Consider the following 16631-nt stretch of genomic DNA (forward strand, 5'->3'; position numbering starts at 1 on the left):
TAGGACCTTTTTAAGGGAACACAGTCTGGAAGTTAGGTAAGAAAGACAGTGGATTCTTGCTCCTGTTACTTATCAGGTAAGGAGTTTAAATACCTCAAATACTAGGTCTCCATCCCAGAGAAATTAATAGCACCAGATGGTAGAATGTTTAATCATGATGTGAGGCAGACAAGACTGTCTGGGTAAATCTGATATCTTATATCAAATTTATGACCAACTCGAACTGCAGATGCTGTACCCAAAATAAGAATTTTTCCAAACTATATTAGTTGGTCTAATAAAAGATATGAGATTTACCCAAAGAACCTTGTCTGCCTATGTCCTTAGCTACAACCAACACCTCTAACCATGATGTGAAGAACTCATCCTCTGGTGAACATTCCAGTGGCCCCCTTTGTGTCCACATGACCAGTTGCATAATCTGCTGGTAGATTAAAATCCCAACAAGAGAGCCAAGCAACTGTATTATGGCAAAAGTTTCATTACAAGATAGATAGAAGCCTGTGATAAGATGCCTTTTACCATCATACACCAATGGAATGATTTAACAATTACTCTTTATTAATGTTTAAACGTTGCATTATAATAGTTAATAACAGCAAATTGGTACATGTAAATGCAAAAGTAGGTTATGTCAAAGTGTAGCTAACACAAAATAAATTGTCCTTTTACACAGTTCTTTTAACAAGACTGCTGTGGCCATGTTTGAAAGTAAATCATACAGAACTGAGCAAAAAATAAAGATACAGCACTGCAAGACAAACCTGTGAATTCTAACAGTGAAGTCCTAGCCTCCAACTGAAATAAGTGGCATTCCTCCCATGGACTTTACTGAAGCTGTATTTAAATGGCAGCTGTAATTCAAAATCATTAGAGATGTTTCAACTTAAGCACAAAGCACCACAGCAATAGCTAAACAGCAAGAGGAGGCTGAGGCAAGCTCATGTAGAATCTATGGACTTGCCCGAATGGGTACCAAATTTTCTGTTTTCTCTCAACAACCAATCTTACATGCATTTAAAAAAATACTTTAAAATCTTAGCGAAAGTACATTATATCAACATATTTACTGGAAAAAATATTAGTCACAGAATTAGTAAAAGCTAACACAATTGTAGTTTATTTCACTAAAGGCATTATACAGAGATACCAGAGTGTGCAGTGATCACTGCCAATCTGAGAAATGCACAGCACAGCCATAATAAACAAAGATGCTAAAATATAAAGATACCAAAAATGACAGTTTACTAAAGAACAGGTTAATCTGAGTGATTTGTCAAAGTAGCTGTTTTCTACTAGTGTTTTCTTAGCAGCACACACACACTAGTGTAAAGTTGTAACAAATATACTGTAGTTTAGGTTCTCAACTATCTCAATTGTCACAGATTATGACATTATTACAGGTAGACACAGTCTAAGAAATAAATAACAGAGCCCAGTGTTTTATATTATTCAGTAATTACAATCACTACCATTAGGGATAATCAGCTTCTGAAACTAATTTCAACTTCCTTCTATGCAAGTTAGCTCATAAAAGTACATTTCTCTGTTTCAAATTACTTCATTTAACAAAGTTAATGGCAACGCTTATTTGGAAATGGCATTTCTTTCACTGTGTTCATCTCAGAGCTCTATGTAAAATCCTTTGAAACAGCTTCTATGAAATTTGGAGCAGACATTAGTACTGTAAATGTGCAGATGATTGCAAACAATGAAAATGCAACCAAGCATAATCTGTCTATAACAGCAGCTGCAAACTTCCACTCACTACATATTTCTTCACCCTCATCCTGTTTTCTGAAGCGCATTGCAATGAACTGAACTTCTTCCAGGATTTTGACGATCACTGGGATAGTATCCATTAAAGCCCTCTTTTGAACAAGCTCAATATCTTCCGGGGAGGAGCAAGTGACCTTTCCATACTTGCCTCCTAAATCACTGTTTTGTGGGCAGCAAGGATTTTCCATGGCATGATAGCTGTAGATTATGTTGCCATTGCTAGATTGGTGCCCAGGTAAAACGTTCATCTCAACACTGCTAATGCCTGAATCTTGCTTGTAGTAGCTGTACTTGCAAGAGAGGGGCTTTATGTTTTCTCCAGGTTTTCTCATTCTTAAAAACCAAGCACACCAGTTCAGCAGAACAACACGAACCTGAAAAACAGCAAGAAATGACGAGAATATAGATAAAGTACAATCCTATTCTGTAAGTGGTCCCAACATACTGCACATTAGGAGATGAAGGTAATAGCAGCTATAGCTATGGTACCTGAGCATTACATTGAAAGAAGTATTTTTGCTTGTTTTGTACTTTTTCAAACTTGCCTCTCAAAGTGAAATGTTTCATGCATGATCTTTTTCTGAAAATGTTTGTTTTTTCTGGGGTGGGGGTGGGTAGTACAAGGAAATAAGGTAAGTGGGCTAAGTCCCAGCCTATAGTTCTGCTTGAGAACACTGGAAGGTGGTGGGGCAAGGGGCGTATGTTACTGGGTCCAGGTCCCTAAGTAGGACATCAATATGCCATTTTCACCTTGGGGCCAGATGGCAGTCTGGGCCAGACAACAGGGCCCAGAAACTGTTCTTGGATTGGTTCCCTATGGCATAATGCTTCATTGTATCATTGTTCAAAGGTAGGACAGGGAGAAAAGGTCCCAGGAGAGGCTGGGAGAAGGTCCCGGTGTGGGCTGGGAGTACAGGAATGGTCCCTGGGAGTACAGAGTAAATTCAGAGTGAGGACAGAGGGAACTAAAATGGCACAATGAGGACTGTTTTGGATCAGCCTGTTCTGCTGTGTTGGAGACAATCAGCATCCTGACACCCCTCTTTAAAAGGAAAAAAACACCCCTCTCCTTCCCAGGAGCTGACCAAAAAAGGAGCCTTAGAGATGGGGGTGCTACAGGTCCCAGGGGAAGCTAGGGACTAAGAAAAGCCAGGGTCCCAAAGCCAGAGGCTGTCTCCTTGTGAATCCATGCTAGGGCTGGCTGCAGGGGGGTCCTTTCAGGAGAGGGAAATCAAATAAGATTCTTGGGGTTTACTGAGGAACAGCTTTCCCCTTCCCCTCTGAAAGGGGCAGTTTGGTCTTTTTTGTGACAGGGAGGAAATATATTTCTACCAAAAATTCCGTCTGTTTTGAGAGCATGAGACAAAATTTAGTCTACAAAGCGATTCTCGTGCTTTTTGGGAAGCATTCCAGAGTGGCCAGAAAGAATCAATGATGTTCACAACTACCAGTGAGATGTTATGCCTAAAAGATTTTAGGAAGTAATGAAAATGCTTGTTGTAAAAGGTTTCTGACTCAGGCTGCTTAGAGCAGTGGTTTTCAACCAGGGTGCCACAAGGTGCGGCTCAATATTAGGTGTGCAAACAGCTGCACATCATTCATGAGATCAAGCAAGAGATTTCAAATAGGAGTCCACAGTAGGCATGTCTACATGAGATGCTTTACTGCTCAGTATACTAATTGACTGCACAGTAAAGCATCACCATGTAACCATGTAAATTAGTCTACTGCACAGTTAGCTAGTGCCTGTAAATACAGGTATTAGATTAGCTGCACATTAGTTACTGTGCAGTAGTGCTCATGTAGACGTTGACCAGGATAAAATTTGCTTCTAGTCAGCCACACCAGCAGGGGGCCTAGTCCTGGTGCTGCTCAGCTACTGGCTCCCACCAGGAGCCAATCAGCATCAGGATGGAGTCGCTAATGTGCACAGGGACAGGAGACAGCTGGCACTGCAGCTGGCAGAGCTTTCCTGGCCCTGTCCACATGGGGATTAGCCCCATACCCCCAGGGAGCCTGGAACTCCTCCTAGTTGATGGAGGGGGGGCAGAGCAGGGCAGGAGCAGATTTTCTCCCAACAGGGTGCACATGTAGTCATGCCCCTGGGAAGTAAAATACTGTGCAGTAAGCCTATAGCACATTAATAGAACATATAGATGCTCTCAGTGTCAAGCATATTCTGACCTGTTGTGGTCTTTCTGAGTTCTTTGCCACAGAAGAATTAGTTTGTTATTTTTTTGTAGGAAAAAAAGTGAAAGCTAAGGTCTGGCATATTCTAAAGAGGTACCTTGAGTCTAAAAATGGGTCTCTCCACTGTAACAAGGTGTGTCTTGGTCCAAAAAAAGTTGAGAACCCTGGCCTAAAAATTTTCCAACAGGCAGTTTTTTTCACTGTCTTCTAAAATTCATTAGCTGCCTCCACACAAGTGGAAATATTTGTTTCTCCAGGGACAAGTAGCCGTGGCACACTTTGTGCTGACCGCAGCAGCCTTACCTGAAGCCCTGGGGGCTCTTGCAGCTCGCAACCTGGTCCTCAGCTGGAGTGTGGCTCTAGCCAACTAGGCTCTGGTTTTGGGCAGCATGGGCTGCTGCCAAATGCACCACCCTGCTTTTTTTTTTGTTGTGGATTTTTTTTGTGCTGCCAGGTAGCAGTGTGGGGCACGCCTGCATGTGCAATGTATGCAGACGAATCAGTGACACCACATACCTTACATCCATGCTCATCTAGATGTGGCCATTTTGTTAATTGAAACCCTTTTTAATCCTTTCACAAGGAGTTAAAAAGAAAACCCACCACAGGCATTCTTTACTAAAAAAGGCAAATATATTAAAAACAGTTCAAAATCTAAACCTGTTTCAGAGGAAATGGCACAAACACAGGTGTTATTTTCTCATACTCTGGTATATGGTCCATGATAACTGTCTAACCTGAATATGAGAGTCTACTGTGTATACGATTGTTGTCAAGACTGTGAAATGAATTAATACAAGAGGATGTAACTTATTTTCCCCCTCAAATTAATCTCTAGAGCTCTTATCTGAACCCTTGGCAGACAGGAATTCTGTTGGTTGGTACAGACTGCTGTAACCACAGCAAGGTAAATCAATTAACTGCTGTATCTGTAAAATGTCCAGATTATTCCTTCAGAGAGTATGTATTCAGGAATGGATTGCCCTTTATGGAGAACCTGTGAAAGTCACTTTTAAAAGGTAAGAAACCATTTGCATTTTTCATTGTGGTTGTAGAAAAACAGTCCCCAAATGACAGACGACTAAACTGATGCAAACTTACTTGAACCTACACAGCTCTTACCACCATTTAGAACAGTGGCTCCCAAGCTTTTTGTTGCTGTGACCCTAAATCCAGGTCATGACTCCTGCCCCTGCCACCGACTCACTCATGCCTGGCGGTGCCAGAAGAGCCTGGGCTGGGATCACAGGGGGCAGCAGTAGCAAAAGCCACATGTACCATGCACCGGGAGAGCCCCGGAGATGGGAGAGATGGAGTGAGGGATGGACCCCCCACAATCCTGATTTGGGTTGCAACCTGAGGTTGGGAGCCACTGATTTAGGAGGTTACAGTACAATGGTATGAAATGCCCTTGTGAGAGGTCAATGCCCTGAAATCGTGGAATATTAAAAGATTATTTTATTAACTTCATAAATGTTAGATGCAGTTTTATAGGTCTGTTGGTGATTATATTCCAGGGTGAAGGGTACAGGATGCTTCTTTAAGGTGCTAAAGGAAATAGGAGGGGAGAATTAATTCAAGTCCCCCATGTGTAAACAACATGGGCCCATTAACACACCTGTCACTTTAAGAGGGGAAGAGGCTGCATGAGAAGCAGCCTGCAGGTGTGGCAGGGACCAATTAGAGTGTCACCTGACCAGAAGGGGGCTGGGCTTGAAGCATATAAACCCAGGGCCTGAGCCACTCAGGCAGCCTAGCTCTGAGGGCCATGGAGAGAGGAGCTACTGGGCAGGAGGGCTCCTAGGTAACATCTGAGCTGGGGTAAACATCTCTGGAGGTTTCTGGCTGGGATTAAGGGATGGAGGAGGTCCCAACAGGCCTAGGAATGGAGAAACCTGTGAGCAAGGGCTGGTGAGCCAATAGGTCAGTGGGAGCAAAAACAGGCCTGGGAATAGAGGGGCCTGGGAAATATGGCTAGAGAGGCTGTAGCCTGCGGAGGAGCAGGAGAGAGCAGAGAACCAAAGAACTGGGAAGCAAGGAGGCCAGGATGGCTGTGGTCTCACCTGTCCTAGAAGTGGGCCAAAGTCTAGGGAGACTAAGAGTCAGGGACTATTACCAGAGACCAAGGGGGTCAGTAGACCCATAGCCCAAAAATATAGGGCAAGGGAGCCCAAAGAGCAGGGCCAGAGGCCCAAAGCTCAGGAGCGGCGGAGACAGGAGCCTGAGAGGGTAGGACACAGTGCTGGGAAGTAGTACACAGAGGCAAAGTGCCCAGGTGGGGAGCGCAGGCTGAGATGCTGTGCTCAGGACTAGCCATCAGAGGCAGAGTGCCCAGGTGGAGAAGGCAAGCCTGGAGGCTACATCTAGAACTATAGCCAAGCTAGGCAAAATGCCTGGGCAGAGAGGCCCAGTCACAGGGACAGAGGCCATGGTGCAAGGGGGCTGATGATGGATGTGACTGATAACACCTGCAAGGCACAGGTGTGGTGTAAGGGGCAGTTGGAGCCATGTTATAAGCCCTTCAAGCACAAAGTAATGAGACTTAAGCTCAAGAGCAAATAAGATCTCACTCAGGGATCCCAAAGGCAACCTCCCTTGTCTAAGTACTTATTTCCATCAAGGTGTGGCAGGTGAGGAGAAGGGGCGAATGCTTAAGGGACCAAGGATATAATGGGAGCAGGTTGGCCATCAGGGGGCATCACAGCCCCCTCGCCCCAGGTTCCTGGCATGCTACACCAGGTAATTAGTCTTTAGAAGTTTCATGTCCTGGAAGGAAATGTACTTCAAGTGATCCAACCTGGCTCAAAGGCCTCAGCTGACAAAGGACTGGAAACTGAAAAATAAAATTTCTCCTGATGTGGGGAAAGGAAGGGGTGCACTCTATTTAAAAACTGTCAGGCTTGACGCTGTACAGATAGACTTGGCAAAAAAACATAAAGACATTAGATCTGCCAGGATCTCCATGTGACCTGGTAAGCTTAGAATACAGAGACACTGATTGTTGTTTTCAAGATCTGTTTTCCCCGAAATGATTTTGTTCTGAACCAACTAAGGCATTTGGCTAACTGGATAGTCCTGAGAGAACAGCCCAACACATGTTGAACAGATGACACACATGCTGAAGTAAACACAGTATTCTGGCCCAAGAAAGGTGACAGCTGGTGGCCTGAAATCCAACTGGGTTGCCTATAAAGAAACTCCAAGATGATCCAATGTGCAGTTAACACAAGGAATCACAGCACTGGAAGTCACCTATCTACACACTTCTTGAAGGAATCCCTTTAGAGACTGGTCATCTTTTTCACTGAGGTCACTTCCAAAATGTTGGTACAGGATTTGTCAGGTGATGGGAATTTCCAGCTATAGAAGCTGCATTTATGAAGGAAGAAAACTTCCCAGATTTTTATTAATAATGATACCAATCAGCCTGAAGTAGTGTGATTGGAGAAGAAAGATGGTCTTATGATTATGATTATGATATGCAAGTGGAAAATCAAATGATCTGAGTTCAGTTCCTGGCTTTGCCACTGACTTCCTGTGTGTTCTGGGATTATACACTTTATGTCCACGTCCAGATGTGTAGAGGCATGCGTCTGCAGCGGCACAAACAGTACAAATTTGTGCCACTACTTTGTACCACAGTGGAAGCCCCTGAGCTTTGTTGTGGGACACTGTGTCCCATTTTGGACAAACTGCCCTTTCCCAGCTCCTCCTGGCTTCTAGCATGCTGGAGCCCCGTGTGGTGTGGGAGGGCTTGCTACCAGGAAATCCCTGTAGCATATTTTGCCCCCATGCTGTAAGTCTGCAGCATAGTGCACATTTTAATATCCCACATGCGCAGTTTGTGGCTCTGCAAAGAGGTTTGTGGTGCCACAAACCGCCTGTACCTGCATGTGGTGATGCAGTCCATGTCTCTTTGTTGAAGTTCCCCACCTATTACATGCAGATGATAACTGCTACTTCCATCTGTCAGTTTAACTATCCAATTATTTCCTTCACAGTTATTGTAGAAAAAAACCCTAAAGCATAGATAACGCTTCTTAAGTATTCAGGGAAGACATACTAAAAGGGTGGGTACATGCCTGCCATTTCCTCCAGACTCCTCTCATCCGTGTTCTTGAGGTTCCCAACTCTCCCATACATTAGCTAGTGCAGGGTCTTCCCTGGTACTGCCTGTCAGCTGAAGCTAAGCTATGTAGGCTGTTAGCTGAAAATATCAGCTGTTCCAAGACCCAACCTTGAAGGCTAGCTGTGTGGCCCCCTACTGGCCCCACTTGTCCTGCTTGCTCCACTGTAGCCTCCCAGGGGATCACTCTGCTGCCTTACCCATTGTGTCTTGATGGATAAGATGATTATCGTATTCAGTCAGAGGCAAAAGTGGGCTTTTGGTGCTTCGTCTGTCCCTACTCATCATCAGGCATAGTTCCCTGCCCTGAGCAGGACTCCTCCTCTTGTTCTCAGTCCTAGCTAAAAGTGACTTGCTTAACTCCAGGCTCTGGGCCCTTCTGGCCCAGTCCTCTGTAAGCTCAAACCCATTGTTCTACTTCTCTGCACTCAGCCACAGGCCCTGCCTCTGTAGCACCACTCATGGCCCCACTGGCCCTAATAGTGGTCTTCAGCCTCCCTTACAGCCATGCCCATACTTCATGGGTCTTACACTAGTTCCATCTACCAGACCCCCAGCTCTATCTTAATGTCAGCTCACTTAGCCCAGCGGGTCCCTGGCCCTGGCAGGGTTGCTTCAGCTTACCAGGTCCATGACCTTCGCAGGGCTTAAAAAGCAGTCCGTCCTCACTGTGGCCTTCAACTGCCCCTTTTGCCATAGCCAAACCTCCAGTCAAAACAAGGAAATGAACATTTGACCAAATGGTCTCCAGGCACCAGACCTCTGCCCTGCTGAGTTTCCAGGTCCTAGCAACCTCCTGCCCTCTCTCCATTGGCTCCCTCCAGCTTTCCTGCATATCTATGTTACCTGGGTTCCCTTCCCTTGCAGATGAGAAATCAGGAGTTCAGGGTCACACTGAGCCCTCTAGCTCCACCCCTTCAGGTCACAAGACTTCCACATGATGTCCCCCTTCACACCCCAACTTACCCAGGGGCTTCTGCTTATCCCATTACTCAGCCTGCTGGTCTGGTCTCCTGCAGTCTGCTCACCTGTTCTTTACCTGGTTTTTCATTACCTGTCTACTTAGAGCCCTGCAATAAGCCCTGTGGCTTATTTCAGGGGCAGCTTACCCCAGGTAGCTATCTGCTAGGGCTGTGCGAAGCTTAGGTCACTGATTTGATTAGGCAGAGATTCGGCCCAATTCAGTGGCCAAATTTCCAAATCTGAATCGAACCCTGAGGAGAGCCTTTAATCTCTGCAAATTGAATCAGAACCCTTCGAATCTATTTGGAGAGATTCGAAAAGATTTGGCCATAGGCACAGAATTAAGCGCTTCTTCTACATACCTCAAGGTACCAGGAGGCTCATAAATCTGCCAATGCTGGGGCACATGGAGCGTCCCACAGGAGCACAGGGGAGTCCCCAGCGCTCTCAGCAGCAGACCCAGAAGTGAACTAGAAGCACTTCTGGTCCACTTCCAGGTCCACTGGGGAGTGAGCCAGGGCCCCGCCCTCCCCCCCTCCATCTCGGCAACTGGTGCCTTCTGGGTCTGGGGGGCACCCAGGGTCTCCCCGCAGCTGATTGCCAATCCAAAGGGGTGTGGGGGGGCCCCCACATGCTCCCCAGCAGACCCAGAAGTGGGCCAGAAGTACTTCTGGTCCACTTCTGGGTTCACCGCTGAGTATGCGGCACCACACCCCCCACCCCACCCCACCCCTGGTGCTCCTGTGAGACACTCCATCTGCCCCAACATCGCAGCATTCATGAGCCATGCCTGGTGCCTCAAGGTATGTAGAAAAAACATTTAAAGCTGTGTGTATGTCCGAATCACTGATTGTCCGAATCAGCATCGAATTTTCAGATTCGGATTCAGCTGAAGCGAAACAGTGACGGTGATCTGAATCAACTAATCAAATCACTGTCCCTGATTTGGGCCAAATCCGAATCAAATAGCACCCATTTCGCACACCCCTACTATCTGCACCTCTGTAGTTCCTCTCTACATTCTCTTGGGCTGCTTTCTTGTCAGAAGCTGGCCCTTACCCAGCCTGATTGCAAGCCTTGCCTTCTGTCCTTTTCTTCTTGAAGTGACAAAGTCCCTTGACTCCTCTTACACAGCTCAATGTGCAGCTGCAACCAGAAAAGCCAGTAAAATACTGGGCACCATTAAGAAGGGAACTGAAAACAAAATGGAGAACATTATCATGCCACTATGCAAATCCATGATGCATCCACATCTTGAGAGGGCAAAGATAAAATGAATAGTTATTCACAAAGACCCAGAATACTAAAACTAGACAGTAACTATCAAAAGTAGTAGGAGACAGATTTAAAACAAAAGAAAGCACTTTTTTGCACAGCATGTGATTAACTTCTGGAACTCATTGCCCTGAAAAGTGATAGTGTCAAATAGCATAGCCAGGTTCAGAAAGGGATCAGATAAATTCATGGATGATAGGTCTATTAATAATTATTGAATTAAAGAGTTGGAGATGTTTCCTCTAGCATCTCTAAGTCAATGATTGTGTATACGTGGGACAGTAATGAACAGGGTTTCTAGTTTTCTCTGTTAAATAATCAAAAATTATCTGATTAAAAAACCCCAAATCCAGATTTTTCCATGCTTAAGATGAAATACCACTAGTATATATATAGGTATCAGCTGAACACAATGTTTTATTGATATATTTGCAATTTTAAAGCAATTTGGAAACCTACCAGTGCCTCAGTCATTATAATAAAATACATTCTAAATATCTGTATATTTTGGTGTTTGATTTGGGGGTTTTTATCATAGAAAATCAAAGCTCCCTTTGCTCCCTTTGCTCACTAGGATGCAGGTCCAACTGTGGCTGTCTCTCCAACTGCTTTGTGGTGCTGAGCAGACCTGATCTGCCGTTACCCCTCTCTCACAAACCACAGTCCTCCCCTCAACCCTGCCAGTGTCCCTCACTCCTGACCTACAGTCCCTTGCCGCACCTCCCAGAGTGATGGGGGAAGAAGCAGTCTGCCAGGAGGCTGCAGCTTAAACTTGGACTGTCAGTTGTACAGCCCTGCTTTAAAACATACATCCCTGCCATTGTCTGACCCAATAAGGCACTTCTTATCTAACTCTTGTAGCGGTGATTACAGAGGCATTCACCCTTAGTGCTCTGTTACATGTTAGACTTGTGAGATGTTAAAGGTGCTAAGCCTCTGGCACTTATTTAGCTTTCAGAAGATGACCACAAACCTCTGTTTACACATTTGAAAAATTTGCTCTTGGCAAAATTACTGGTTTTAGGGGACCAGCCAAAAGAAAGCACAATTTCTGGCTATTACAGCAACCTCAGTACCTCTGGATCTTGGTTGGTATTTGAATACCAAGGTGGTAGATAGATCCATGTAAACTCCCTAGTATTAGGTGGCAAGGTAGAAAAATAACTATCAGTCGCCCTCCTCTTCTGTCTCTTAATGGAACAGACAGGAGCACAATGGACCAATCTCTCTTAGGAAGAGAAAGGAAGCTGTTTGTTTAACTGGAAATTATTTACCAGTTCAGGAAAGCTGAGCTATTGGCTATAACAACTAATTAAGCCATGTACCTTCTATCTAGGTCCTTCACCTCCCCCTATTTTTTCAGCAGTCAATTCCTTTGAAACAGAAGGGGGAAAATAATCCCACAACAGTCTCCAATTAATTAGGGAAATAGAATTGAAATATGCAGAGCCCCCTTGGTGCTGTGAAGTGGAAATGGTAGGGGATCTGCTGAGATTCAATCTGCAGAGAACAAGAGTTTCAGGTAAGCAATTTCCTCCTCTCTGCAGATAACCATCTTAATAGATTCCTCTTCTTATTACTACAGGGATGCCTCTGAAAGAAATATATGGATTGCAACAGGCAGCAAGGAAAAAATCAAAAAGCTGAATGTGCCCAGAATCACAATGGCAAAACATTTGTGTTTGCATGCAGGAAGAAAGCTACTTTTCATTCTTTCAGTACATCTTCCTCCATACCAATGTGTAGGACTCCTGCCTTTTTACTCCAAGTCTAGCAACCCTGTGGCTTCTTATGCAGTAGTTTTCTCTTTCCTGGTACACATCCAAAGAACATCTTGATCCAAACATCCACTTCTTGATTTAATTTTTGGACAGCAGTACAGTCTACAGATCCCAGTTAGGCAATGCACTCAATCATAGAATCCTCAGGTTGGAAGGGACCTCAGGAGGTCATCTAGTCCAACCTGCATGAAGCAGGACCATCCCCAACTAGATAATCCCAACCAGAGTTTTGTCTAGCTGAGTTTTGAAAACCTCCAAGGATGAAGTTTCCAATACCTCTCTAGGTAACCTGCTCCAGTGTTTTACTACCCTCCTGGTGAGACAATTCTTCCTAATATCTAACCTAAACTTCCCTAGCTGCAACTTGAGACCGTTGCTCCCTCTTCTCCTCAGTCCTTTCATCCAGCCCATGAGAGACAATCCCTACCCACAAGAGACAGGACAGGCAATGGCTAGGAGAGGAAATCGAGAAGTAAAGTGGCTATCTCAAGGTCACCCAGTGAATTATTCACAGGCTTTGGAGTAGAACACGGGCATCCTGAATCACATGCTGGTGTGCTACTCAGCAGACCATTCCCTGCTCTATTTCTTAATCTCCTTCACTTTCATGTTCCTAGAAAACAAATGCCAATAGCAAGAGAAAATAGCCCCTTCATCGACAATTCCACAAGCAGGCTGAAAGGCATGGCCTCCATAGATGCAGAAGGAAGATAGGCCAGTTTCATGCCTCACTAGTTAGGCCATGCTATAAAAGCTATTAAATTATGGAAGGTTTTGTACATGCCAACTACACTGGCACAAGCAACAGAACTAGTCATGAGAGGACAGAACAAGGCTAAAACATCCCTCCCTTCAGGCCTGTGCTACTATAGGTGAAACCTCAAAGAGAGTCTCGTTGTCCAAGACAACGTCTCCTACATGACTGAAATTTTAGAAGTATCCACGGGCATCTACCCAACTTCAGTGAATTGGGGGAGGCCTGGAAGCCCTCCTGAGAGCTGGATGGGCCTGGTGCCAAGCAACAACTCACTGAATGGTGAGGAGGGTCTGGATCCTGACAGTTCTGGGAAAACAACACAACCAGTCCACAGCCCTTCTAAGGCAAAAGACCCCAGAGTCCTACTTAATCATGAGGGCCATGGCCCTCCTGCCTTACACACTCCTCCCATAAATAGAAATTTATTGAGATGGATGTCTTCGGAGCTCTCTGAGACCAAAGCAAGTGGCTAATGTTCATTCAGAATCCATTTGCTATGCTGTCTAGAAGGTAAGGTGATTTTAAATGCCATGACAGTCACATTAAGAAATAATTACTAGCATGCCCAGTAGCCACTAGACTTTTCACTCTGTTTTAAATGTGCACTGACGCTCTGAATTATTTTCAGAGTACACAAATTGGGATACTGACCAGTTTCCTTCCAACCCATCCTGCATTTCCTGTCTAAAAGTAGGATGATGCCGGTAGGTCATGTGACATTTTTACATCTTGTCAGGGTAATTGCCCAGCATGACAGTTACAACAGATGAAGTATCAGAGGATGCTGTAGAAACAGACTCTAAAAAAATCAGACTGGACAGATAATTGTGGATATTTGTATCCACTTCCATTTTAATTTTCTTTCCTTTTTAATTGGCCTAATGTCCTCTGTATAAAAGACCTTTCACAAGAGACATGAAGAGGAAAAAAGGCCTCATTTTTTCTTGTGTTGAAAATTTGAACACTCTGTTCCTAAAAGTCACCTTCCTATTTAATAACATGTAGTTGGCAGCAACCTCAGGGAAGTTGTGGAAGTCATGCCCTCAAAACAGACAGGGGCCACAGAATGACTCAGGTACAGGTGACAGATGTTAAGAACAGGATAAGAAAGGTGTCAGTCAGAGTTGAAATGAAGGATCTTCAGGGAAATTTTAAAATGGGAACCCAGGACAACACCATGCTCTGTAGAGTTCAAGGAGTGAGTGGATACTACCTGAGGGCCCACAGTCACAAAGGTCTCCAGCTGACACGTGTCAAACTTTCCCCACCTTACCTAATGCCAGGAGGAAGTTGACAAGGACTTTGAGGCTGAATGACAGACCAGCAGGCCAAAATCCTCCATCCACACCCAGGACAAGCACAAGGCCTCAGCAATGATCAAGCCAAGCAGCACGGCGAAGGGCCACTTTAGTCTCTCTACATCCTTTCATTTTAGAGGCATCATCAGAAGCGTGTCAGTGCTGATTAACTCATCTCTCATTGTGTTCTGTCCAGACCAACCCCTGCCCCTCATTACCATGTGGGGGCAGGAAAAGAGGCACCCAACAGCCTGAGAGCAACTCTAGCTTTTACTACAACACAAAGACTGCTTCCTCAGCTAGTTTTCTGCATCCAGGCCCAGCAGCTGTAAGACTTGAAGCCAGACCCTGACTTGAACCCTCCCTTTGAACACTGTGTTGAAGCTGAAACAGTGGGGTTGGCAAGGTTGCTAACTCTGACTGAAGCTATTCTGGGAGATTTTTTTTCCAACATGACATAATGTCATTAATAGGGATGCACCAATAGAGTTTTTGGGCCAATACTGATGGCCAATTTTTAATGAGCCATATCATCTGATACCAATTTGATTGCTGATATGCAGCTCAGCAGCTTGAAAAGCAGCATCCAGCTGGTAAGTCTGTTGTGAGGGGAGGGGTGTGCGGGGGGAGATCGAGGCCCCCGTGGTGAGGGAGGGAGTGGGGCTGGGGCAGGGGCAGGGGCTGTGCAGACAGGGCAGAGCATGGGACAGAGCTGTGAATGGCTCGTCTGGGTGGCACGGGAGGGCATCTTGTGTCACTATGCTCCCCAGGAGGGCATGGGGGACATGTGCCCCCGGGTCTGCGCACAGGTTGAGGGCAGACTGCTGCTGCATGCTGGGGCCAGGGCACCACCGAGCTCTTCCCAGCAGGGGCCTGGGCTGGGTTGTGTTCAAGGTGGGCAGCAGTGGCACTGGAAGAGAGGCTACAGGGGGGTACAGACCCCCCCAAATTCACCATAGCCCCCATCACAGCACCACTGCCACCTCCTCCCAGTGCAGCCCTGGCCCAGCCCTCCTGCCGGGAAGAGCCTGGCACTGCCCCCAACCCCACCCTGCAACTGCAGCCTGCCCTCACCCCGCATGCAGATCCAGGGGCACACTCCTCCCATGCCCTCCCAGGGTGCATGCAGCAGTGGGAGCTGCCACCCCTTCCCTGCATTCTCTGGATGAGCTGCTCACAGCTCTGTCCCACGCTCCACCCTGGCTGTGCAGTGCCTACGCCTGCACCTGCACCTACGCCTGTCCCACCCTCGCTCCCTCCTTCACTGGGGCATTTATTGGTGACATTATCAGCCACGTCAGCAAAAAGAAAAACAGTTGCCGATACTGTCAATTTTCCTTATATTGGTGCTGATCCAATATGGGACCGATGCATCAATACACCTCTAGTCATTAATTGGACTGTTCAATCTGTTCACAATGTCAATTTCCTGGATTGCTTTCAACAGTCACCAGGAGATTGATGCCAATCCCGGGAAACTCCTGGCCAATCCAGGATGGTTGGCAACCCTAGGGGTTGGTACAGGGCAGATTTAAGGAGCTCAGCAAAGCCCAGGATCTCCATCAAGGTAAGTTTCCAAGTGCCCCAAGGGCCCTTAGATTGTGTCATTGGCAATGTATTTTGGGCCTTTAACACTTGTTGCTCATATGTAGTGTGGTGTAGTGATTAGGCCCCTGAGAGAAAGGAGCAGGGGTGTTGTCTAAATCAGCATTTCCCAACCTTTTCCATTCCATGGCACGCCGGCCAAAAGCAGAGCTGGGAGGGGGGGAGGGGGGGTTGGGAAACCAGTTGGGAAACGCTGATCTAAACACCGACTAGGTCAGGGTTTGGGAGCCAAGTTACCAGATCTAAGGAGGGAAACCCTGGGATCAAGTCCAAAAACACAGGCCAGGTCAGAATCCAGGAACTGGATACCAAATTACCAGATCCAAGGGAAAATCCACAAGCCAGAGTCCAAAAACAGCTAAGCAATGACAGGAACCAGAAAAGCCAGAGAGCAGAGGAAAAGAGATACTTACCAAAGCAGACCTTAACTTAGAGTCTATTGCCATAGCTGGAGATAAATGAAGAAGCTGCTTTCCCAGCAGTGAAGCAGGAGGCCCAGACAGTGGCCAGCTGGAGTGAGTGGGGTTTGGGCTGCCAGTTAAAGCCTCAGGCAAGTTTCATAGTTAGTAGGGTCAGAAGGGACCTGAGCAGATCATCAAGTCTGACCTCCTGCCATGGCAGGAAAGAGTACTGGAGTCAAACGACCCCAGCAATGTGATCGTCAAGCCTTGTCTTAAAGACCTCCAGGGTAGAAGGCAGCACCACTTTGCTTGGAAGTTGGTTCCAGACCCTAGCCGCCCTGACCATGAAGTAGCACCTCTTGATGTCTAGTCTGAATTTACCCTCTGGCAGCTTGTGACCATTATTTCTAGTCACTCCTGGTAGTGCTCGGGGGAAAAGGGACTCCCCCAGTGCCT

General features: G+C 46.0%; 1 protein-coding gene across 2 annotated transcripts in view; it reads right to left on the reverse strand.

The window, feature by feature from the left end:
- Window positions 1–540: 540 nt before the first annotated feature.
- The window catches only part of LOC109323690 (neuronal acetylcholine receptor subunit alpha-7-like), a 162410-nt gene continuing 146319 nt past the window's right edge, over window positions 541–16631 (reverse strand). For both annotated transcript variants that reach the window (XM_019555381.1, XM_019555382.1), the window contains one exon: window positions 541–2153. In XM_019555381.1, coding sequence (XP_019410926.1) covers window positions 1632–2153 — 522 coding nt within the window. In that variant the 3' untranslated portion in view covers window positions 541–1631. The remainder of the gene's footprint in view (window positions 2154–16631) is intronic.

This window comes from Crocodylus porosus, unplaced genomic scaffold, assembly GCF_001723895.1.
Source record: "Crocodylus porosus isolate Cpor-Errol unplaced genomic scaffold, CroPor_comp1, whole genome shotgun sequence".
In the NCBI taxonomy this organism is placed as follows: domain Eukaryota; kingdom Metazoa; phylum Chordata; order Crocodylia; family Crocodylidae; genus Crocodylus; species Crocodylus porosus.